Source organism: Mus musculus, chromosome 2 (assembly GCF_000001635.26).
Source record: "Mus musculus strain C57BL/6J chromosome 2, GRCm38.p6 C57BL/6J".
In the NCBI taxonomy this organism is placed as follows: domain Eukaryota; kingdom Metazoa; phylum Chordata; class Mammalia; order Rodentia; family Muridae; genus Mus; species Mus musculus.
The window spans coordinates 28,840,395-28,863,352 of NC_000068.7; the positions used below are offsets into that span (position 1 = coordinate 28,840,395).

General features: G+C 44.3%; 1 protein-coding gene across 5 annotated transcripts in view; it reads left to right on the plus strand.

Moving 5' to 3' along the window:
- Positions 1-11: 11 nt before the first annotated feature.
- Ddx31 (DEAD/H box helicase 31) overlaps positions 12-22,958 on the plus strand; it is a 65,170-nt gene continuing 42,223 nt past the window's right edge. Inside the window, exons 1-14 of one of the 5 annotated variants that reach the window (NR_156412.1) lie at positions 12-466; positions 4,444-4,700; positions 4,804-4,879; positions 5,600-5,643; positions 6,369-6,477; positions 7,047-7,117; positions 7,892-7,956; positions 14,377-14,421; positions 15,801-15,842; positions 16,726-16,790; positions 18,342-18,461; positions 18,594-18,700; positions 19,475-19,683; positions 20,322-20,498. Coding sequence is in view for 2 of the 5 variants with exons in the window: in NM_001033294.3 (NP_001028466.2) it covers positions 458-466; positions 4,444-4,700; positions 4,804-4,879; positions 5,600-5,643; positions 7,047-7,117; positions 7,892-7,956; positions 14,377-14,421; positions 15,801-15,842; positions 16,726-16,790; positions 18,342-18,461; positions 18,594-18,700; positions 19,475-19,683; positions 20,322-20,498 (1,287 nt within the window). In the remaining 3 variants the exon portion in view is untranslated. Of the gene's footprint in view, positions 467-4,443; positions 4,701-4,803; positions 4,880-5,599; positions 5,644-6,368; positions 6,478-7,046; positions 7,118-7,891; positions 7,957-14,376; positions 14,422-15,800; positions 15,843-16,725; positions 16,791-18,341; positions 18,462-18,593; positions 18,701-18,977; positions 19,079-19,474; positions 19,684-20,321; positions 20,499-22,958 lie in introns of those variants that run through there. The other 4 variants (XM_030249814.1, XR_001782045.2, NM_001033294.3 and 1 more) reach the window with 4 other exon arrangements.

Consider the following 22,958-nt stretch of genomic DNA (forward strand, 5'->3'; position numbering starts at 1 on the left):
TGGAGCTGCCTGTCTGGAAAGTGCGCTCCGGTAGGGCTGACCCGAGGCGCGCCTGCAGACACGCGGAGAAGGTGGGCGCTTCAGAGAGTCCCTTTCCTAGACACTGGGTGCTAGGTCCGACTAAGAGCCCACGGGAGAGTGAGCCTCCGTGGGTGACTGAAAAGCTGAGAAGACCAGCGTGGTGGCTAAAGGAGACCCTGCTGGGTGGGCGGCGCTCGGCCTCTTCCGGTTTCGGAGGCGTGTGAGGCCTCTTGTCTCCCGCCGGTGCGTGCCGTCCCGGCTCCCGGACCCGGAAGGGGCGGCGGCGGACCGGCGATAGTTGCGAAGATCCTCCCTCTCCACGTGCTACCTGGGCTCCCTGCTGGTTCCGCGGCTCCGCACTTGGGCTTTGGCTACTGTCTGCAGCACTTTGCCTGACCGGCCTTCCAGGACGTGCTTCGGACGCACTCAGGTCCAGATGAAGCGGGTGAGTGCAACCCCAGCCCGGGAGGTGCCACAGTGATCAGGTCCGGTCGAGTTCTTTAAGATGTCCAGAGGGGCTGCCGGGCTGCTCTCGGAAACACGTGAACGAGCGGGGAACCCCGCCTTGGGAGCAAGAGACCGGCGGGCTCCTGAGATTGTCTGAGAACTTAGGTTAGAATTGCAGGCTGTAGTAACTAGTCAAGTTCTTGAGACTAGCTGGGGGGAGGGGGGGACGGGACGGGGGACTAGTCAGCATAAGGATTGGAGGCTGGGTGTATCCAAGCTGGAAAATAATGCCTGAGACATGAGGTCTTAACTGTCGGGAGCCAGGTCTTCTGCTGGCAGGAAGGGTCACTTCTGTTAGGAATGGAGACTGGACTCGGTTCTTTGAGCTTTTAAACGGGACGTTTTCATCCACGTATCCGTTCCCTCGAGAGGAGAAAAGTGACTCTTACAGCAAAAAGATGGTTTTAGGGTTGCTGGTTTATCTTCTTGAAAGTGGGAAGATGTGATAGGAGGCTTCATCCCCCTCACCCAAAAGATAATAATGAAATACAAATTGCCCAGCCAGTTTCAGGTCAACCAATGCTTTTAAACTCCTTTGACTAACACACCCACTGCCTAGTTGCACCTTGGTAGAAGGAAGGAGGGACCTTATTAAGCTTAGAAGGTGATGAGTAAGGACTCTTCAGCAAGCCATTGGTATAGTTGAAACTATGTGGGAGGAGAAATACAGACAACCCTCCGGATAGTGGAGGAGAGGGCATAGGATTTACTGTAGGGTAGACCTGGGCTGGTATAGATGTCAGCTTTGGAATACAGTAGTCTATGTGACTTGGGGGGAGTTAGTCTCTCCTATCCATAAATAGGAACACGAATTTGTTTTATAGAAGATTGTTATGAGACTCCAATGGGATACCTGCAATAACTGCATATTGTCTGGTCCTTAGAGGCAGTTGCTATGTGCCAGTAATAGAAATAAAATCAATTGTGTTTCCTTTGAGGAAGTAGACAGCTGCCTTAGGTCAGCAGCATTGAATCAGGCTTGTGGCATATGCCCAGCCCTGTAGCAGGAACATGCATCTTGCTTACCCAGTTATGCAAGGCTTTTGAGTTCCATCCTCAACTATACAAAAAGAAGAAGAAAAAGAAATTCAAAATTTAATTGAGTGAACAGATTTTATCGTTACTTCAACTGTTGTTTCAAAAGTGATTAAGAGATAATGCAGGCTGGGTGTGGTGGCACATGCCTTTAATCCCAGCACCGAGGAGGTAGAAGCCATTGAATCTCTGAGTTTGAGACCATAATGAGTTCCAGGACAACTAGAACCACATAGTGAGGACTTCTCTCAAAAGGAAAAAAAAAAAAAAAAAAAGGGGGAGGGGGAGGCAATAGAGGCCAGTGAGATGTCTCAGTGGGTGAAGGTGCTTGTGGCTGAGTCTGATGTTCAGAGTTTAATCCTAAGACTTATGTAAAGGGGGAAGGAGAGAGCTCATAGTTGTCAGGTGACCTCTGCATGCTGACCATGACATATGTGCTCACACCCAAACTAATAACGGTACTGCAGGTACCCACCGAGGCCTTGATAATCTGTGCTTTGGTTTATGTATCCAAGTGGGAGTGGAAGATGTGCTGAGCAGATATGCTTAATGAGGGAGCTCGGTGTGGATAACTAATAGACTATTTGGAAGACCCTTCACAGCTTAAATTGGGTTGCTCTGTCTTAATACTATGAAAAATATTTTCTTAAGGATGTTTTCTGGTTATTAAAGTAATAGAGTTTCATTTAAGAAAAATTAAAAGATATAACCCCTCCTACAGTTGCCATTCCCAGAAATAACTTTCAGCATTTGATGTATAGCCTTCAAAGAAACATGACTATATGATCTTTTCTAGCCAAATAGGCTATCGTTAATCAGGCATCTCAGCATTATCTTCATGGAAGAGCACAGTACATTCTGGGAATTTAAGAAAGACTGGCAAAGGGTAAAGGTGAACTTGAAGCTGAGGAGATGGGTAGAGGTTGTATTCTAGAGGCTTCCTAGATCTCCCTGGAGATTTTTCAGTGTTAGCCTAACAGCCGTGGAGAACCTGCTTGAATTTAGCACTTGTTTTGTTTGTGTCTTACTCTAGCCTGGTAGCTGGGAACTCACTTTGTTGCCCAGGCTGACCTAAAACTCAGCAGTCCTCCTGCCTTAGGCTTGTGAGTGCTGGGCTTCTATGTGTGAGCTGTCGTGTTAGCTTCTGAGTACTTGTTTTTGAGAGACTCTGACTTGTCTGTAACGGGTGAGTAGAATTTGCAGGTGTCTCAGTCTGTGTGCTACCTGGTGTGTTTAGTCTAAGGACGGGAAGAGGGAAGATGTGTAATAAGGGAGACCCTCTGCTTGCTGTTGCTGCAGTACCATTCATCATGATGGGACCTGGAGACTCAAGGAGGCAAGTCTAATCTTGATTGGTTGAAAAGCCTCCTAAACCTGAGAGTGGCTTGGAACAGAATAGGTTCCATCCTGAGTGGAGGAGCTCTGTGGACTGAGACTGCTAGTTCTGCTCAAGAAACTTGTGGTAGGGTGACCTTCAGGCCTTTTGTAACTGTCAGGTGAGGCTTGCAAATCTTGTGCTCTCTGACAAAAGACCCAACAGACATGAAAGCTGGCTTTATTTTCCTTTATCTGGAAAATTCATAAACTTGGAACTTTGCAGAAACAAATTTTAAGATGAAGTAGGATTATTTTACTAATATTCAATATTTCAAATTGTATTCATTGAATTCTTTAGAGGAATTCTTATGATTGCCAGGAAAAGAAACTTCTCCTTTTCATTGGTAGATTGGTCTGAAGCTGACAGTCTTTGTGTAACAAGTGATTGTATAAACACAAGTCATTGTTTCAAGTAAAGAGGAAGAGAATGTATACTAAAACTGAAGGCATTGGCTACTCATAGCCTTGTTCAGGCTGGAAGTAAAGATGTTTCTTCTAGAGCAGTGGTTCTCAACCTTCCTAATGCTGCAACCCTTTAATACAATCCCTCATGCTGTGGTGACCCCAACATTAAATTATTTTCATTGCTACTTCATAACTACTATTGCTCCAGTTATGAATCACAATGTAAATATATGGTATGCAACCCCTGTGAAAGGGCTGTTTGCCCCCCCAAAGGAAAGGAGAACTGTTGAGACTCCCTGTTCTAGAAGTTTGGGCACCATGCAAATGCATGCATCACATTCGTGTTGTGAGGACAGGCAACAGGTGAGAAGCACCTGACGGTGTGTCTGTGATCAGCAATCAGGCAGGGACTCTAAAGGCAAGGAGGGTTGGAAACAGTACGATAGCAGTGATGGATGGAGCGACGCTCTCATTTGGAGTGGGGATGGCAAGTAGGAACTGACTCCAGACCATCTGAATCTGAGCAGCTCAAGGGAAAAAGACGACAGATCCAAGCCCTAGGGAAGAACAGTAATGACAGTTTCCACTTCCTGGGCACGCACTGGTTCGACATCCCATTTAACAAATGGTCTTGTCTTAACATGCTTTGTTGGTTAAAAAATAAAGAACAGATTTCATTTCCCTGTGTGTCTCTGTTCTCACATAAAACGGACTCCTAGGGGTGTAGTTTAACTTAATAAGTATGAGTGCTTAATCACAAAGTAGATTCTTGCTTCCCTTAGAATGGACTGAATTGATTAATGTCAGCTGGCAGGACACTTCTCTCTTCCTGCTCCCACTCTCATCTTGGGCAACTTAACAGTTCAGATGGATGGAGGACTGCTAGATGAACGGACTGAGATTGTGTGTCTTCCCCCACCCCCATTTCAGATGAAGCCAAAGAATCTGGTTGTAAACCCTAAACTGATGGTTGGCATATGGGGCGTAATGATCTCTGCAGGAAGAGATACATTCTGTGGGCAGTCAGGCTTCACTCTGAGGATTGTCTTCATGGACTAATGCACCTCTTCTTGATCTTTCCTTTTGGGAACAACACAGCAAGCAGAGGCTACCAAGAGAAAGCACCAAGTGTCCAGTGATGCTCCACCAGCAAAACGGAGGAGTGAAATATCCTCTGTTTTGGCCAAGAAAGCCAGTGATAAAGAAACTCAGAGAACATTTAAAGGGAGTACACACAAAACGTTTCCTCCAAAGAAGTATTTGGACAGTATAGGCAATGGAAGGCAAGAGGAGAAGCCATGCATCAAGACTTCATCGCTGTTTAAAAACAACCCTGAGATCCCAGAACTCCACAGGTGTGTTTTTCAGTGCAGGTGTGCCTCTGGTGTGAGCAGTCACGGACACCTCGTTCTCCACTGCTGCCTTGGCACTGATGCACACTTTGTCTTTCCTCTGCAGCACTGTAGTGAAGCAGGCTCGAGAGCAAGTGTTCTCTCCAGAAGCTTTCCAGGAGCTGGACCTCCACCCACATCTAGTAAGTATCCTACACTGCTTTGCAGGGTGCGTGTGTGTGTTTACGAACACATGTTCAGTCTGTTTCTGTTCCTGGCTTCCTGGGTAACCTCACTTGATGGGTCACTCCCTAACAGCAGCATTGAGTCCAGACTTGGTTTGTTGGGCTTAAAGCAGACTTCTAATTTCTGGATAAGTGTGATGTTGCTATGGTGGCAGATGTCTCTGTGACCTTGGGGAGAGAGCTAAGCTACCTTCTTACTGTCAAAGACCTGCATGTTTTCAGAGAATAAAGGCAAAAAAGACTGTTTGAAGTGTGGTTTCTACAAGCAGATGGACATTTTTCTTTTCCCTTTTGTATAATGGCATGAGTAAGTTTTCTAGTTACTGTGAAAAGGGAGAGAAAAAAAACATTGGAAGCCTGGATTCCCTTGTCATTCAGTCACAATTGACCTTTTTTGTGTGTGTTAGCTATGTAGGATTGTTTCTCAGCCTGAGTGTTATGTGGGGGAGGGGGCCTTGGATAGCGGAGTTATTATGAGGTTGCCTTATATATCATCAGTTTGTAAAAGCAAATCCTGCAGATACTATAGGGTAGAGGGCAGACTCACCCCCCAGCTGAAAGTACTGGCTTAGTGGGCTTTAATTTAATCATAAGATGCTGATGTCGCTCCAGCATTTTGTCTTTATGTCATTGAATATATTTGCATTAAAGTAATATTTATTTCATATTCTCTTTTAGATTTCTACAATAAATACAGTCTTAAAAATGTCCAGTATGACCAGGTAAGAGGTTGAAGCTATTTTTGATTTTCTTAGGGTTTCTTTGAGTACAAGCTGTCCATGGAAGGCAGAGCACATTCGTGTCGGGTGCTGGGAACAACTCAAACTGCTAAGGTCTTGACTTAGCGCTTAGCCTATGGGACTCCCTACCTGCTTGTATGCAGACTGGATTTCCTTCCATTTCGGCACTCAAGCTCCCTACTGCAAGACATAGCTGGTTTAGGACATTAGGACATCTGCCATCTCTGAAAATGACTTGAGCCAAAATACAGTATTTGGTCGTGTTAGTTCTTAACAGTAAAAATAAGGTCAACCAAAATGATGGGAGTAAATATTTGCTAGGATTTAGAGGGATACTGAAAAGGTATTCTAAATGCTTGTTGCATTGGAAACACTTGTAAAAGAGAAATTCAGAATTAGACTATGAGCAGTGAGCTGTGTAGTTGTAGTTGACTTTGCATAAGCAAAATGCAAAAATATGGAAGAATAGAGAACCACCAGCCTTTTCCATTTATTTGCTTTTGTGACAGTCTCATAGTTCTGCTGGCCTCAAACTTATTTTCTCTTGCCTCAGTTTCCCAAATGCTAGGATTGCAGGCATGTACACCCTGCCTGGCTTGGCTTGCTTATCGGATCAACCACATTTAAATGAGTTCTCTCTATTTTGGGCTTGGGTTTTAATGTTCATGTAGCTTCTGTTTTCAGTACTTGTTCCTTGTGTTTTGAAGGGAGCTGCTGCTGTTACTTGGGTGCCCGCAAGCCTCCTTTTGCTTTTCTGTGTGGAAATCTTACCTGTGTTACATGCTCCTAATTCAATGCTACACAGCAGGCAGGAGGGTATGTGGTTGACTCTGATTTGTTGTTATGCCTATTCCTTTTTTTTGCGAGGGCGGGGTGGTGGTGGTTCAAGACAGGGTCTCTCTATAATAGCCATGGCTGTCCTGGAACTCGCTTTGTAGACCAAACTATCCTTGATCCCATAGAGATACCTGCCTCTGCCTTCCAAGTGCTGGAATTAAAGGCATGTGCCACTACACCTAGCCAAAAAAAATTTTTTTTTAAAACTAGCTTAATACTGTGGCCGATCTCTGGCTTTCTTTCCCACTTTCAGTCAAGTTTAAGGAGTTTTAAAGGAGTCTATTCTTCCATAGTCTTGCATTTTGCTTATGCAAAGTGAACTATGGCTACACGTTACTGCTCATAGTCTAATTCTGAATTTCTCTTTTATAAGTGCTTCCAATGCAACAAGCTTTTAGAACGCCTTTTCAGCATCCCTCTCAGCACTTTGGGCAGTAAGTAGGCAGAGCCAAGTAGAGGGGTATTTGTATGTCAGGTTACCTGTGTAATCTGCCTGCATGCATGATGGAGCCATGTGGTAAAGAAGTGTGCTCTCTCTTTTGCGCCAGTGTTCAGAAGCAGAGTATCCCAGTGCTGCTGGAAGGCAGAGATGCCCTAGTGCGGTCCCAGACGGGCTCAGGTCAGTAGCTGTTTACTCTGCCATTTATCCTGAGGCACCTAGCCCATGGTCACGTGCTAGTATCTTCAGGAAGGTGTTTGTGGTTGCAACCTCTGACTTGTCTTGTCTGGGGAAGGGCAGCCATGCTTGCTTTTGATAGGAGACCTGAAGTTGTTACAGTGGAAGAGGGTGGTGATGGGGCTATGGTCACTAGTGATGAGTATTCACGGTTGAGCTCCGCTGCTTCCTGTGTGCCTGCTGCCGTTGGCCAGCCTTCTCTCTGGATGGATTGACAGTTTATGGCTTGAAAGCAGTTCTTGCCTGAGCATAGAGTGTCAGGGATAGATCACTTTCTACTTGGTCTGCACTTCTGCCCCACTTTTGCCTTCTTGCAAGATTAGCCATGGCGAGGAGAAGCTCAGAGCTTCCTTTTAGTCCTTCTGTCTTCAGAGGCTGGCTTGGATTCACACCTGACACACCACCACCACAGAAGCCATTTAGCTGAGGGAGAGAGAACTGGAAGTAGCCATTTCTTAGCTTTCACATACAGCTGTCAGGCAGGCTAGCTTCTATCAAATGTGAAAGGCACCATAGCTCCCTTGTAGATAACCTAAGGAGCTGCAGCTTCAGGGTTTTTTTTGGAGTACTGAATTACAAAGCAAAGTCAGGAGTCATGACAGAAAGATGCAGTGCCTCATAGATGTAGAACACACAGTTTAGCTTCTCCCAGATTTAGTGTTATTTACAGAGGCAGAACCTGTGTGCATCCCAGCTGATGTTACTCTCTTTTAAAAGGTAAAACTCTTGCCTATTGCGTCCCTGTGGTCCAGTCTCTTCAAGCACTGACATCAAAAATACAGGTGAGCAGAAAATGTATTTCTCTACTGTAGTCTGCTATGCCCGTGTGCTGCCTGGTTTCAGGCAGGTAGTGGTAATACTGGTGCACTTGCTCTGTCTGCACTTGGTATTGTTTTCTGTCCTCCTATCAAGATAAGTGTGAGTGAGTGGAGTAGAATAAACTCTTCACGGTCACTGCTGTCCGTGTGTAGGGCATATAGGTCAAATGCTTCCAGTGTGTCAGACATGCCAAGTGCTGGGCACACCTCAGTTCTTAACTCCCCGTCCTTTGCCCACCGTCAAGTTGTGGGTGTCCTGTGACCCTAGTACTGTAAGAAAGTGAAACAACCAAGGCCACATACAAGTACCAGTGGGCATAGATTCCCACCTTAACTCTTATGTGACTCGAGAGAGGAAGCTGTCGTCTGTGCCAGGTTTGTGGTGAAGCTTTGTTACAGGCTCCACCCTGTTTGGGGGCCTTCTCTTAGTCTTTCACAGTTCCCAGCCTTGAACCTCCTATGGAATTACTGTTAGGGAAATGCCCCAACATGCTTTGATTGGCCCTTGTCCATTTATTCTCATATTTAGGGTGTCAGTTGTATATCATGTAGAATTAGATTACAGCTGTGTAGGTTCCAGTGTGTTTTCTTTTGAATGGGAAGAGCATGGTGGTTTATTAGTACCGACTGTGGAGATGAATGCCATTAGTGGGTTTAGCAGTCAGGCTGTTAACATAGTCAACACTATCTAGACTTTGATCTTAGTTGTGAAATATGGTTAATACTTTCGGCAAACTAGCAGCTAAAGTTGGGTTAAGAAGTCCAGGTGGCTGCTGTAAACTGTGGGCACAGACTTCATCTTACATCCCAAACAGCCCTACTGGTGTAGTGCCCTTACTTTGACTTGAGAGAAAATGGTGAGATCAGAACTAGGGTGTTGATGAGCACTGACAGTGTAGAGCCAGTGCTCAGGTGGATTATTAACCAATAAAGAGAAGAGAAGAGAAGTGAGGAGCTGGAAGAGCCAGCACTTGATCAACTGTCTCTGGCGTGCACCATCAGAGGCTGAAGCTGAGGAGCTGACAATGAAAGGAGAAATGGTACCTCAGTAGCCTTCAAGTGTCCCTACAGGGACTTGGGAACAGATATGGAAAGACAGTCACTGCAGCAGGAAGCCCTGGCTGCTACTCCTTAGCCAGTCCTAAGAAGATCATGTTACTTGTGTAGGTTGGTTTTTGTTTTTTGACAAAACTGAGTTTAATCTCAAGGAAACATGAGATAAAACCAATTGAGGGGTACTCTGAAAAATTCCTGACTGGCAGTCTTCGAGAGGGTTGAGGGTATAAAAGAGAATTACTGAAGAATGTTATAGATGAAGAATTGTCACAAACAGCATGACAAAGCAAGGCAGTGGCATGCATGGGGTCTAGCTGAAAACAGACACCTAGAGGTCAGTTGGTAAGATTTGAATGAAGCCTATCGATTAATATTGAGTCAGCGCTCATTTCCTGGTTCTGATAATTCTGTAGTTTCAATGATGGTGTGTACAAATTGAGAATGTTGGAGTTAATTGTATAATTTGTTCATTTTTACTTTTTTCGTAAAAGCCTGAGCTTCCAAAATGAACAGGTTAAAATTTTTTTTTAATCAGTTACAAATGATTGTTCTATAAGAATATTTACAGTGGTGTTTCTTTATAACCTTGTGTTCTTGCTTTGTTAGCTGAAGAAGTGAAGGGTGCGAAGTGCATGCTATGACTGCACTTCCACAGACGGTCACTTGTCTTGTGGCTCAGTGACCTAGAATGCCAAGCTGTGGGCTTTGCTTTTCTTTTTGTCGTTTGAGGAAAGGTGTAATACAGCTAAGCTTGAGCTCCTGGTCTTCCTGCCTCTGCCCTCCATGTGCTGCGATTGTGGGCATGTGTCAACATGTCTTGCTGAGCAATTTTTTAAAGTAAATATTCTATCCAACCATTATACATGTATCCAGAGTGGATCTTGTTCCTCCTTTATTCTCCCTGCTTTCCCCCCCAGCCCTGCCCCCTCAAACTTAATGTCCATTTAGTGCTGCCTGTATGTCTGCTGATTGGTTTTTTTGTCAACCTGACACAAACCTATGTATGTGGGAAGTAGGAATCTGAGTAGAGGAGTTACCTCCATCAGATTAGCTTGTCACAAATCTGTGGGCCACTGTCTTGATTAGTAATTGACGTGGGTGGACCCAGCCCACTGTGGGTGGTGCCAGCCCTAGGCAGGTGGTCCTGGGTGCTATATGAAAGCAGGCTGAGCAAACCGCACGGAACAGAACAGTAAGCAGCATTCCTCTAGGGCCTCTGCATCAACACCTGCCTCCAGGTTCCTGCCTTGACTTCACTTCATGATGGCCTTGGAAACTAAATCAGCTGCTTTGGGGTCAGTGTTCTATCACAGCAGTACAAAGCAAACTGAGGCAGTGCACATGAGCTATGGGCCAGCCGATTGCTCACAGTGGTTTTTCTGAGGTAGGTAAGTGGGGAATTCCATTTTCTAAGGGTAAATGATTTCCCCATTAAGAACTTTATAGAGAGCTGGTTCATGTGCAGTGCTTAGCCTTGTCTCTAGCACACAGCGAAGAATGACTGTAACTTTCTATATGCCTTACTTACCTGTAGATTCTAGGAGAAATGTCCAATAAAGAATTTTCCTTTCTTTATACCAAGCTGCAGAGTTTGACAATATTTGAGCTGGAGTTAATCCTACAGTTCTAGCCCAGCTCTCACAGACAGTAAACTGAGAGCAAAAGGTCAGGTGACATCAGGCAGGTGAGAGGCTCTACTCAAACCCTGGACTGAGTGGTGTTTTTTTTTTTATTTCAGTACTGAGACTGAGCCTGGGGCCTGTGTGTTTTCAGTTCACTCCGTTGTGACATTCTCTCCCATCCCAAGTTTAACTGGGTAGATCCTTTTATGCCTCTGTTCCCAGGGTTACCATAAGATAGCGTGAACTGTTGGAGTAAGTGTTGAGACCTAGCATCTGGAGTTGGTTACTAGATTCTAGCTGTCATCTCCATCAGCAGAGTCATGTGGCCATTTCAAATACCAGTGAGGACCTGCTTACTTACAGTCACTAAGATCAAAGATCGAAGTGTCCTGTAGAAATGGTTTTCCAAACTGAATGTGGTGACGCATGTCTGTACTTCCAACACTTGGGTGGATGGCGAGTTAGAAGACAGGCGACCTAGACAATCATGACTGTTTCAAAAAAATAAAAACCAAAGCTTTTATAAACTCTTAATTAGATTTAGATATTTCATTGTATGCATGCAGGTGTTTTGTTGGCATATATGTTTATTCAAAATGCCTAGTGCCTGTGGAGATGAGAAGAGGATATCAGGTGCGTGGAACTAGAATTATAGTGAGGCACAAGACTCACTGCCAGGCAGGAATTTTTCAGAGCACCCCTCAATTGGTTTTTTTCTCATGTTTCCTTGAGATTAAACTCAGTTTTGTCAAAAAACAAAAACCAACCTATACAAGTAACATGACCTTCTTAGGACTGGCTAAGTGCAGGTCCGTGTGTGTGTGTGTGTGTGTGTGTGTGTGTGTGTGAAAGCAACAAGCCTTTTAACTGCTAAACCCTGTAAGCCTCAGTTTAATTCACTGTTTCTAGTTGGGTTCAGTGTAGCTCCTTGCAATTCATCATAAAATTATGTCACTTGGAAGCCATAAGCAGCTAGCCTTGGACCCTCGCTTGTTCTCAGCTGAGGGGCTGGTGTGAGTAGGCTCCTTCAACATCTGCTCTCCCAGTTATTTTGGGATTGGCTCTGATTTTTTAAATATCACATCCATCCTGCTTCATGTACTCACAGCCTTTGAGGAATTGATGTTTCTTTCTTCTTGTCTGTGTAGTAACACCTTTTGAAATGTCAGAATCTCCTACCATCACATGGTGGCACATTAATCCTGTTGTACTAGCATGTTTACTATTCCTCGCTGGGGCTCCAGTGTAGTCTCACAAAGTTGATGTTGAGTGTAGGCTACTCTGCTTCACATTCTAAATCCTCCTCTCCTGAGCAAATGTTTCCAGTGCACAACATGAAAGTCAAACCCTAATTGGATTTGCTGTTGAGCCCAACTTCACTCTCACAAGTTGCTTGCTCGTGTTCTCTGAGCCCTTGATGAGGAAGGCTCCCTTGATTTATAGTACCTTCTTTACATTGCTTTGGGTTTTTATTATTTGTTGTTTAGATACAACATGTGTAAAAAAAATTAAATTATTCACAGAATTCCAAGGATATATAGGGTAGAACCAAAGCCTCACCTTCCCCAGGCAGGTTGTCTCTTCTGAGGGGCGGCCTGTCCCAGTCATCAAAGAGGATTGCACACTTTCCCGTCACCTTTTTATGCGGAGTCCTTTGTTTCTGCTTTGTGCTAAGCACACAGGTGTTTGTATATGCTATCACTTGCCCTCTTTTGATAAGGATGTGGTCTAGACCAACCTCACCCTGTTCTTGTGGATTGCAGTTGTGCTGCTGTTGTCAAGCCTTGGGTAGTTTGTCACTGTGTCACCTGGTTGTGCTGCTTGCTTGTATTGCTGCTTTGTGGCAGGGTCTCATGTAGCTCTGACCTTGCTCCTCCTCCTTTGCCTTTCATTATGTGAGTGTCATAAATTACTGAGCCTTGCCCATATTGGCAAGTGGCATTCATACATTACGTCCAGTATTGTGCCGCAGACAACAGTTACAATTCTGGGCATCTGTGAAATATTCTTCAGCTCCTTTACACACATGTGGCTGTGTAGGAATAATTCCTGGAAGTGGGATTAGTTTTGTGTTAATAGCTAATGCCAACATTGATCTGTTAGGGGTTTTACTGCTGTGTATGCCTTCCAGCAGTGTGGTATCTGGTCACGGCCCATCAGTACACGAATGCTTTACAAGTCTTTCTGTATTTGATTCTATTCCAAACCCAAGTTGCTCTTGTAACCTCTATGTGTGGTGCTGCCTTAGGACTGCTACAGCTTTAAGTCACTTCATGTGGGATGTTTTCTCATAAGTGTGTCTTAGTGGCTTCCCGGGACATCTGGTAGGACTGGACTGCCTTATAGTTTGAACTCATTTAGGGGGAGGGAGCAGTCACGGTGATACTGATTCTTCTCGAGGAGAGAATACATCTTTCCTTTCAAAAAATTCTGCCCCTCGGGTGTGTTTTAGTTGTTCTTCATCTAGAATAACTTCCTCATCACTTTTTAATATTGAGTCCTTTTTTTTTTTTGAAATTTTCCCACTGTGTGATCCAGGTCTACACTAGACTCAGAATTCCCCTCCTCAGTTCCTAAGTGCTGGGATTGTAAACACCAGCCATCATTCCTTATAAACTTCATATATTTTTATATAATATTTGTATCTTTTGATGTTGCCATTATAAGTGTGAAGTTTTTCTTTTCATTACATCTAATTTTTCATGTTAGAAGGCTGTTGAATTTTGGTCGTTCGTTTGTTCTTCTTTCTTTCTTTCTTTCTTTCTTTCTTTCTTTCTTTCTTTCTTTCTTTCTTTCTTTCTTTCGAATCTAGCGTCATGGTATGTAATCCTGGTGTGCTTGGGCATCCATGGGGTAGAATGAATTGCTCTCCTGCTCGATGCACTAGGTTGTTATTGTTGTTTTTGAGACAGGGTCTTGCTACGTAGTCCTGGCTGGTCTGGAACTCAGTGTAGTGACCACAGTGGCCTCAAAATAACAGACAACCTTTCTCTGCCTTTCATGTTCTGTGTTTAAAGATGCGCTCCACCGTGCCTGACTGGCTATTGTTTTTTGTTGATTTTGTTTTGTTTTGTGTATGTTTTGTTTGCATGTATGCTTGTGCATCACATATGTGCATTGTCATGGAAGCCAGAAGAGAGTGTTGGATCCCCTGAAACTAGAGTTGTAGACAGTTGTGAGCCATCATGAGATGCTAGGAACTGAATCTGGTCCAATGGAAGAGCAGCCAGTGCTCTTAACCTCCAAGTTATCTCTCCAGCCACAGTTGGCTATTGATTTTTATATTTTTATATTTTATATTCAGCTACTTGATTGAAATGCCTTATTGATTCTATTATAGTTTCCCCCATCTAAGATAAAATAACATCATATCCTTGTGATTATAATTTTGTCTTCCAATTTCCAGTTTTTCATCCTGTTTGATTGAATGGGCAGGACTGTTGGGACCATAGTTTCATCATCGGTGTAGTGGCCATTCTCATCTCCTCTCTTTCTTCCATAGAAAAGCTTCGGAAGGTTTTAGCTAACAACCCATAAATTTTATCTATCTCAGTCTGAACTCCATCTGTCCTCATGGGATTTACTTTCTAATTCTTTTTAAAAACATTATCTCATAGAGCTTGCCTCAAACTAAAAACCTTCTGACTCTCCTACCTCAGCCTGTACCTGCCCGTCTACTCATTGGCATTTCTTTTTCTGTCAACAGCGCAGTGATGGACCGTATGCTTTGGTCCTAGTGCCCACCAGAGAGGTAAGCAGCATGCCTGTAGGGTGAAGTTTGTGTGCACTGTAGGTGATGACCTGTTTGTTGACTGGAAGCACTTTCGCTACTTCCTTCCCTGCAGACAAATCACTGCACCTGCTTTTCTTAACATGCCTTCTTAGGAACTATCCTGCTGACTTTTGTTAAGTGCTCTTTGAAAATCATAGGCTAGGTACGAGAAAACATTTCTTCATTGTCTAATAAAACACTAATAATACTTAGATTGCTAGTCCTTCAAAATGAATTAGAAGAATTGCATTTTTATGCTTCAAGTATTTTAAAGAAAGTGACTGAAAACGTTTGGATCTAAAAATGAACCTTGTTGTTAAATGAAGCTATGTTGTTAAATTGAAACTCTTCTTCATGCAAGTAAAATAGAAATTGCTTCTGTCAGATCTGGGTGATGCTTCCTCAAAGAACTTTCAGGAAAATGGAGATTTCCAGATAGCTTTGCTTTCTTTCTTTGTTTCTGACTTGTTTTAAGATTTATTTTTATTTTATGTGTTTGAGTGTTTTGCCTATGTGTCTGTCTGCGAACCATGTGTGTACACTGTCCATGGAGACAGGAAGAGGGGGTCAGACTCCTGGGATTGAAGCTAGAAACAGTTGTGAGCGTCCATGTGAGTGCTGGGAACCGAACCTGTGTCCTCTACAAGAACAGACAGTGTTCTTGACTGCTGAGCTCTGTCCAGCCCCTCTGGTCAGCGTTTCATACAGTCTGTTCTCTCCACCCTGTCTCTGTTTTGTCCAGGGAGGAGCACACGCAGGGAGGCACATTGAAATGTTTACAGCAGCAAACCTGTCACTTCCCTAGAATGTTAAAGATTGTAGGCACAGCACGTAACCATGGACGCAATTCTGTAGGGCTGTTTTGATGGTGTTTAGTGGTTGCCACCTAGATTAATTTCACTATTCCTATATCCACTGGGCTTTGTTTTGTAAACTTAGGAGTGACCATGTGCATCTTAGGACACAGCCAAGTTCCCCAAGTGTCTGTCAGGCCACTGTTATATTTTTCCTTTAATGCCCATTGCTCTTCTTTCTGTGGAGAGCTAAGACCAGGTTGACTTAGTTTCATTTTCTTCCAGCCTTATACTGGACTTCTCTGGGTGACACTTTAGGAATCTGAGCCAGCAGAGGGAGCACAGACCACTACTTTTTGTATGTCTAACCCTCATTTCCTAAGCTGACAAATTCCAAACCAGTTTAAGAAGGTATTTTCAGGGGAGATTCTCTATGTAGGATTTCCTGTCCTAAGCCTTGCGGTCCAGGGTTGCACCCTGATCCGTTCAGATGGTCTTTTCTTTAAAAATGTCAAAGGAAGCAAGGGACCCTGCTCACTGTCTCCATCTTCTTCATACTTACAGTTGGCTCTGCAAAGCTTTGACACTGTTCAGAAGCTACTTAAGGTAAGACAAGCCGTGTGCCAGTGCTGCCCTCTTGGCTGACGTTGTGAGGGGAAGAGCCATGTCTGTGTTGTTAGGAAAGTGGGAGTGGTTCTCGTCTCCTCTTCTCAGTGTGCTTCTGGTCTCCCCAAGAGCACTTGGTAGGTTTCACTAGCAGGCCTTTTGGGTTTTTTGAGACAGGGTTTCTCTATGTAGTCTTTGCTGTCCTGGAAGTCATTATGTAGAGCAGGCTATCCTGGAACTCTTCTCTCTGCTTCTGTCTCCTGAGTACCGGGATTAAAGGCATTTGCCACCGCTGCAAGGTAATAACTCTTGCTGGTAGTTGCTAGCGGTTAACTGTTAGTGTTAGCTCACCCTGATTCGTAGTAAGCCATGTGCAGTGACTTGAATGTGCAGCCCTCGGGAAACCAGTGGAAAGCATCAAGAACTTTTAAGGGGTCGGGGGGGTTGGAAGAGAAGATAGCAGAGCCAAAGTTCAGCACCTACAAAGGTTGACCAGGGATTTATTTTTCCTTTCTGTGGCCTAGCAGTGAGTGGGAAGTGTGTTGCTTAGGTTTTTATCCCCAACCCTACCTGCAAGGCAGTGAACTTAACTGAAATAATTTTTATTTGGATACCATGAGGAAAAACATGGGAGCTAGTAGCTACTTGGATCGGTTTACAAGCTCACATTTGTCTTGTCCTGTTGTGTAGCTCTGATCTCGACTGCAGTAATAACTGTAGGCGGTGCTTCGGAGCCACCTGATTGCATCTGCACAGAAACTCCCCACATACTGGAGACACTTAGTGTTCCCTGCTGTAGATTGGCTTTTGCTAGGAACTTAGGATCAGCTCTGCTTCGAGGGAAGTGGCTTTATGTTGATTGTGGTCTGGTATTTTTATATAGCCATTCACCTGGATTGTTCCTGGAGTGTTGATGGGTGGAGAGAAGAGGAAATCGGAAAAAGCTAGGTAGGAGGAAGTCGGTTTGTTTATTTACTCTTGGAATCTGCCTTGTCTTGTCCAGTAATACTTGGTTCTTCAACATGTGAGAGAGCCTCCTCTGCTACTATGCCTCTTGGTCTCCACATATAGAGACAGACCAGGTCAGCAGTCACCTCTAGACAGTGCTTTTTGTCACAGATTCCTTTCATGTGGTTAGTGACTGTACTGTGACTTGCTAAACCCACCCACTGGGTGCCCCACAGGCCTCTTGTTTGGTACACACCCCCTCATGTGACTCCTTTTAGTGTATATTGGGAGTTTGTGGTATTGCTGTTTAGATGTTTAAAACCAAGGCAGCACTTGGGAGGAGTTTCAAGCCTAGCCTTAGCTATATACTGAGTTCAAGACTAGCCTGGACTACATAAGACACTGTATTCAAAATCAATAACAGCAACAACAAAACAGGATGATAAATTCCTTATGTTTAGCAAGTTCTTAGTGCATTGATTTCCAACTCTGCATTAGAGCTTGTCATTAAAAATTGTCAGACGGGTAGGTAAATGGCACTTCAGTGGTGACACAGTTCTTTGAGTCATCTGCAACTTGAGAGTGAATGTAAAGCTTATCACTTAAAAACATTGGCCAGGTTAAATTCAGCTGTAACAGCAGCAGTAGGTCCAGGTCCAGGTCCCACTCCTGCATTTTTTTGTGTCCCTGTGGAGGCTTCCCCTTGCAAGGATACCTCATAGCTTAGGGTTGTTGTGGGAACTTCAGCCACTGCACTATAATTTCTTAATAGAAGTGACAAGAATTGTCTTAGATCCTCCATGCAGAGGTGCATGTGTGATTATACATACTTTATTCCATTGCCAGAGCATAGGCATGTTGCCCCACTTGAATGAAAACAGGAGAACCTATCCCAGTAAAATTGTGTTCTATCTCCCTCTATAGAATAATGGGACTATGGTTGTTTGGAAAATAAGAAAGTTAATGATTTTTTTTTTTTTGAGGGCCTGAAGAATATGCTAGTTTGGAGGGGCTCATGTGGCATATACTCACATTGACACATATACATAAAAATTATAGTATGTAGAAATCTTTTAAAAAGTAAATCTTTTGCCAGGCAGTAGAGATGCATGCCTTTAATCCCAGTACTCAGAAGGCAGAGGCAGATAGATCTCTGTGAGTTTGTGGCCAGCCTGGTCTACAGAGGGAGTTTCAGGACAGCCAAGGCTACACAAAAAAAACCTATCTTGGGGTAGGAATTGATATTTAAAAAGAAGAAAGGGAATGGCTAGATGTCCATCTATGCAGAATGTTCTAATGAATCTGTGAATCACATAGAAAGCATTGGGTTATATGCTTAACTCCTTCCAAAGTAAGGGTTATGGTTCCGTATATCTTTACATCTTAGCAGTTCTATACGCAAAACAGTGAAGTCTCACCTCTTTGTCCTTTTGATTTGAGGCTGTGGCAGTTGTGCTGGACAAAAAATGACTGTCTCCTTTGGATGTTTCTTGTGGTTTTTGTTGCTATGCTGTTTGACATACTTTCTTTTATGATATATGATTTAAACAGACTCCGAAAAGGCATAAATATCCTTATCTCCACTCCTGGCCGTCTAGTGGATCATATAAAATCCACAAAGAACCTTCACTTTAACCGAATACGGTGGCTGATTGTGGATGAAGCAGACAGGTGAGCTTAGTCTAGGAAGCAGGGAAAGTGGAAAGGGGACTGTTTGTCCTGCCATCTCCAGGACAGACCTGTGGCCTGGTAGTATCAGATTTCCTCTTTGCACCGGGCAAAGTCCTTCTCTTAAACTTTCAGGATCTTGGATTTGGGTTTTGAGAAGGACATCACAGTGATTCTGAATGCTGTCAATGCTGAGTGTCAGAAACGGCAGAATGTCCTCCTGTCAGCGACACTCACAGAAGGTGAGTTGAGAAGTAGCTGTGGACTGAGGCAGTGGGTGCCCCTCTTAGGGAGAAGGAACAGCTTTTCCCCACTGTCTGCATACCCAGGGGGTCCTGTGAACCCCCGTAGTCTGGCACACACACTAGGATGCATGAAAGGCCTACAGCCAGCACTTGCCGTGGCTTTGCCCTCTCCTTAGCATTTTAGCATTAGTTTTAATGTGGTCGTCACAGTTTTCATTAAGAGTCCACGTTCTGACTCCTCTACCATAGCAAGAGATTCTTAATTGTTTTGCAGGTGGCTTAAAAACCAGGCTTAGAAAACAGAAGTACTTCACCAGTTCTACCAGGGCTTCCCTGGCCATGCGTGGTTTAGTTGATTATCTAGACCACAGTAAGGTAACACGAGTTCCGTGCCATTTGTGTGACTTTTAAAGTATTACTGAGGAACATTACTGAGAGATAATCTTCACAAAAGAGATTCTGTGGTCAGATAAATTTGAGAATTGTTTTATGACCTCAGTCTTTTGGGTTATGGTTATCATGAGTTCAGTAAAGATCTGAGAAGGCCTTTGGCCAAGAAGTCTATAAAACTCTTTTGATGTGAGTTTTTTGTGGTGAGCAGAGAACCGTACAGTGAGGTGCAGACAACCTGATGAGAACATAGAAAATGCTAGAAATTGTGGGCATTGGGCTGTGGCAAGAGACAGATCAATGTTGGACTTTCCCTAAAAAGCATGTGTTCTGGAGGTGTATATGTGACCACCCTTTTTTGTACTTCTCATTGTATCTAAGGTGTAACACGGCTAGTTGATATCAGTTTGCACAATCCAGTCAGTATCTCTGTCCTGGACAAAAACTGCAACCAGCCCAATCCTAAGGAAGTTGCTAGTATCCAGCTCAACAGCTTTGCCATACCAGAGAGTCTCGACCAGCATGTGGTGTTGGTTCCCAGCAAGCTACGTCTTGTCTGCCTTGCAGCCTTCATCCTGCAAAAGTGCAAGGTAGGAGCGTGGCTTAGATCTGGACCCATCTAAGGAAGTAGATTTTCATTTGTGCTGGGTAAGCACAGGTGTGTGCTAAGGGACCAAGACAAGAAAGGAAGGAGTTGTTAAGTTTGTTCTGAGTGCATGGGTAAGCGAGTGCCTGCGTGCATGCATGATTATGAATCCCAGAGCAGTGGTAAAGAACCCAAAAATCTGCCTTTTGGGGGCTTAACATTGGGGGAATGTCACAGATAACAGGAATTCAGGTGTGAGGTGTTTCGCACACTCTCCTATACCTAGAGTATTTGCTTCCCAGATTCATGGGGTGACTCTGGGATGTGAGATAATGGCTTTAGGAGTCACTGCACACTGGGCTGTGGCCAGGGTCACTAATGGTGAAAGGCCAACGTGCATGGACTAGCTCACCCTAAAGGACATTTGTTTCTTTTTGAGCTTGGAGCTCTGGTCATTTTCCTTTCTGTCATCTTTGTAGGGTAGAATATCAATGTTGGTATTTTTTAATAATTAAAAGCTGTGTCTCCGTATTTCCACATCAGGGCCAGCATGTACCTGTACCTTAGAGGCAGATATGCTGCTCGTTTTGAGGACATCTATGCTTACGGCCATGTGCCTGCTTTCCCCTTGTGTCTGTGTAGTTTGAGAAGAACCAGAAGATGATTGTCTTTTTCTCAAGTTGTGAATTGGTGGAGTTCCACTACAGCCTCTTCCTTCACACCCTGCTTTGCCACTCAGGGACCCCTACTTCAGAGCATCTGCCATCTGCCTCCTGGCCACTGAAATTCCTTCGGCTGCATGGCAACATGGAACAGGAGGTGAGCCGGCTCTTCCCCACCCCCCATGCCATGAACCTGGTTAACTAGAGAGTCCTAGTGCACTTCTGTCCTTTTCAGGCTTTCTTGGCCCAGGACAAAAAAGAAAAAAGAAAAAAAAAACACAGCCAAAAGCAGGGAGCTGCTGGCGGATGAGGTGAGGGAGCTCATTGTTCCTTGGGCTCCTGCTCTGGAGTTGCCTCTTCCACCTGAGAGAGCTCACAGGCCTGCTTGGCCTGCATCTACTTGAGCCAGCTGTTACGGCAACTGAGTAGCACTAAGTAGCTGGCACCAGGGAAGGCTTTTGCCTTTTTAGTACCCAGTGTGTAATTAGGGCTTGATGTCTTCAAATTAAGAGCATTAATGGAGCTAAATTGTGGATCCCATATGGTACTGCTGAGCACGGCGGCTGTCATTGTCAACAAGACACAGCGTTGCACTCTGAGCACTTGGGGCTGGGAGAGGGTACTGCACACCAAAAGCCTATGGTCCCTGTTGTTTCTCTGCAGAGTGAGCTTCCTGAAGAAGAACACCCTTCCCTGTGTTTAGATGTCCCATGTAAGCCTCACTCCTAGGCTCTTAGCCAGGCCATGCTAGGGAGCAGGAGGGATACCTCCCTCGTAAGACAGTGCATAGGCTTGAAACAGAAGCCATCTTGTGACGGGGTTTCCAGGCATCTTAGGAAATGAGAAAGTTGCAAGTCAGGGTAGCCTTGTAATGCTGAGAGCTAAAAGAGATCCAGAGGTTTGAGGTGATTGAGAAGCAGATCTGTCCCTTATGGTTTTGTTTTAAGTGGAACCTACAAGTGACCTTGTTGAAGGTCACTCATGGACTCAGCTTCTTTGCCACTAGTTATATAGAAGTCACAGAATATTCCGGCCTTTGTTAGATTCCTACTATGCTTTCAGCTCCCCAATTGGTTGAGTCAGTTGGTTTTTTTCTTGAGTATCATGTATGGTTTAGGGTTTTGTTTTAAACTTGGTTTTTAATTCTTTGAGCCCTTGTTTCCCAGAGCCATTTCTTGGGAGGTGACTGAGGACATTTGGGAGCTTATGGACCTAAAAGACTGAAGGGGTTTTAGTAGATCAGGAAAGAGTCATGGTTAAATGATACTAGACTGTCCACCTCATATGTGATGTAGTAAGTCCTACATGGTATGCCTTCTGGGACAGACTGCTTGTCTTCTGGCTCTCTGACTTGAGATAAGAATATAACCCTCACCTTTAATCCCAGCACTCGGGAGGCAGAGGCAGGTGGATTTCTGAGTTTCAGGCCAGCCTGGTTTACAGAGTGAGTTCCAGGACAGCCAGGGCTAAACAGAGAAACCCTGTCTCAGAAAAACAAACGAACAAACTAAAAGAATATAACCCTCCTCCCCAAAGAAGGCCATGCTGCAATCTATGGCCCACCTGAAGCCATGTTGATGTCCCTGACCTGTGCTGGCACCAGAGAGCATGCTGGGGTCTGTGACACATGCTAATGCTGGAGGCCACGTGAAGCCATGATCCATGCTCCCACTGACTATGAATGGTGGGAATCTACTTTTGCAGAGTTGAGAGAAAATTATAGAAGGCTTCTGTGACAACCCCTACCTCCACCCTGTCCCAAAAACCGTATCAGCTTAGGCAGTGAGTTTCTTAAGTAGGAGCACTTACATTAAGACTTGAAAAGCCCCTGGTGAAGGTTGGCTGCTGCTGTGTCCCTTGATGCCCTGAGTGAGGTGTGCTTGCAGGACAAAGTACACACCCACAAATGACTAGAGCTGTTCACCATAGTACTTGGGACCGTGCCAGTGCCTATAGGGAGACATCCTTTCCGCATTTTATTTATCTGTTGACAGCAGGTAGATAAAGCCAGATCTCAGGTATATGCTTCACCGTGATCTAGGCCGATCGGTACGCACTCCCCTTCACCACCACAGAGCTCTTGTTAAAATCCAACTAAAGGAGCCGTTGGTTAGTACAGAGCTCACCTAGTGACAAAACACTGGTCATGCAGTAATGTTACAGCTGATTGGCTAAGCCTTATTGAGCTCCATGAGATGTTGTGGTATTAGGGTTTTTATTGACAGATGCTTATGTTTGACTGGTATATGATTAAGGGACATTACAGTGAGGCATTGTGTTTGTAACTACATGAGCATAAAAAAGGAGCTTAAAAGGCGGTGCTGGTGAACAGCTTTAATCCCAGCACGCAGAAGGCAGAGGTAGATGGATCTCTGAGTTTATGGATAGCCTAGTCTATAGACTGAGTTCCAAGATGGCCTGGGCTACATAGAGAGACCCTGCCTCTAGACAGACAGACAGGTAGACATTAACATGATGTACTAACAGTGAATGATTTGGGTACCTAGTTTATTCACTTAGGGTTGCATAATTTTTAGATTTAAAAACTAGACACAATTAGGGAAATTTTTAGGCTCTCCAACTAATATTTCTTTAATAATATTTTAAATGGGTTACT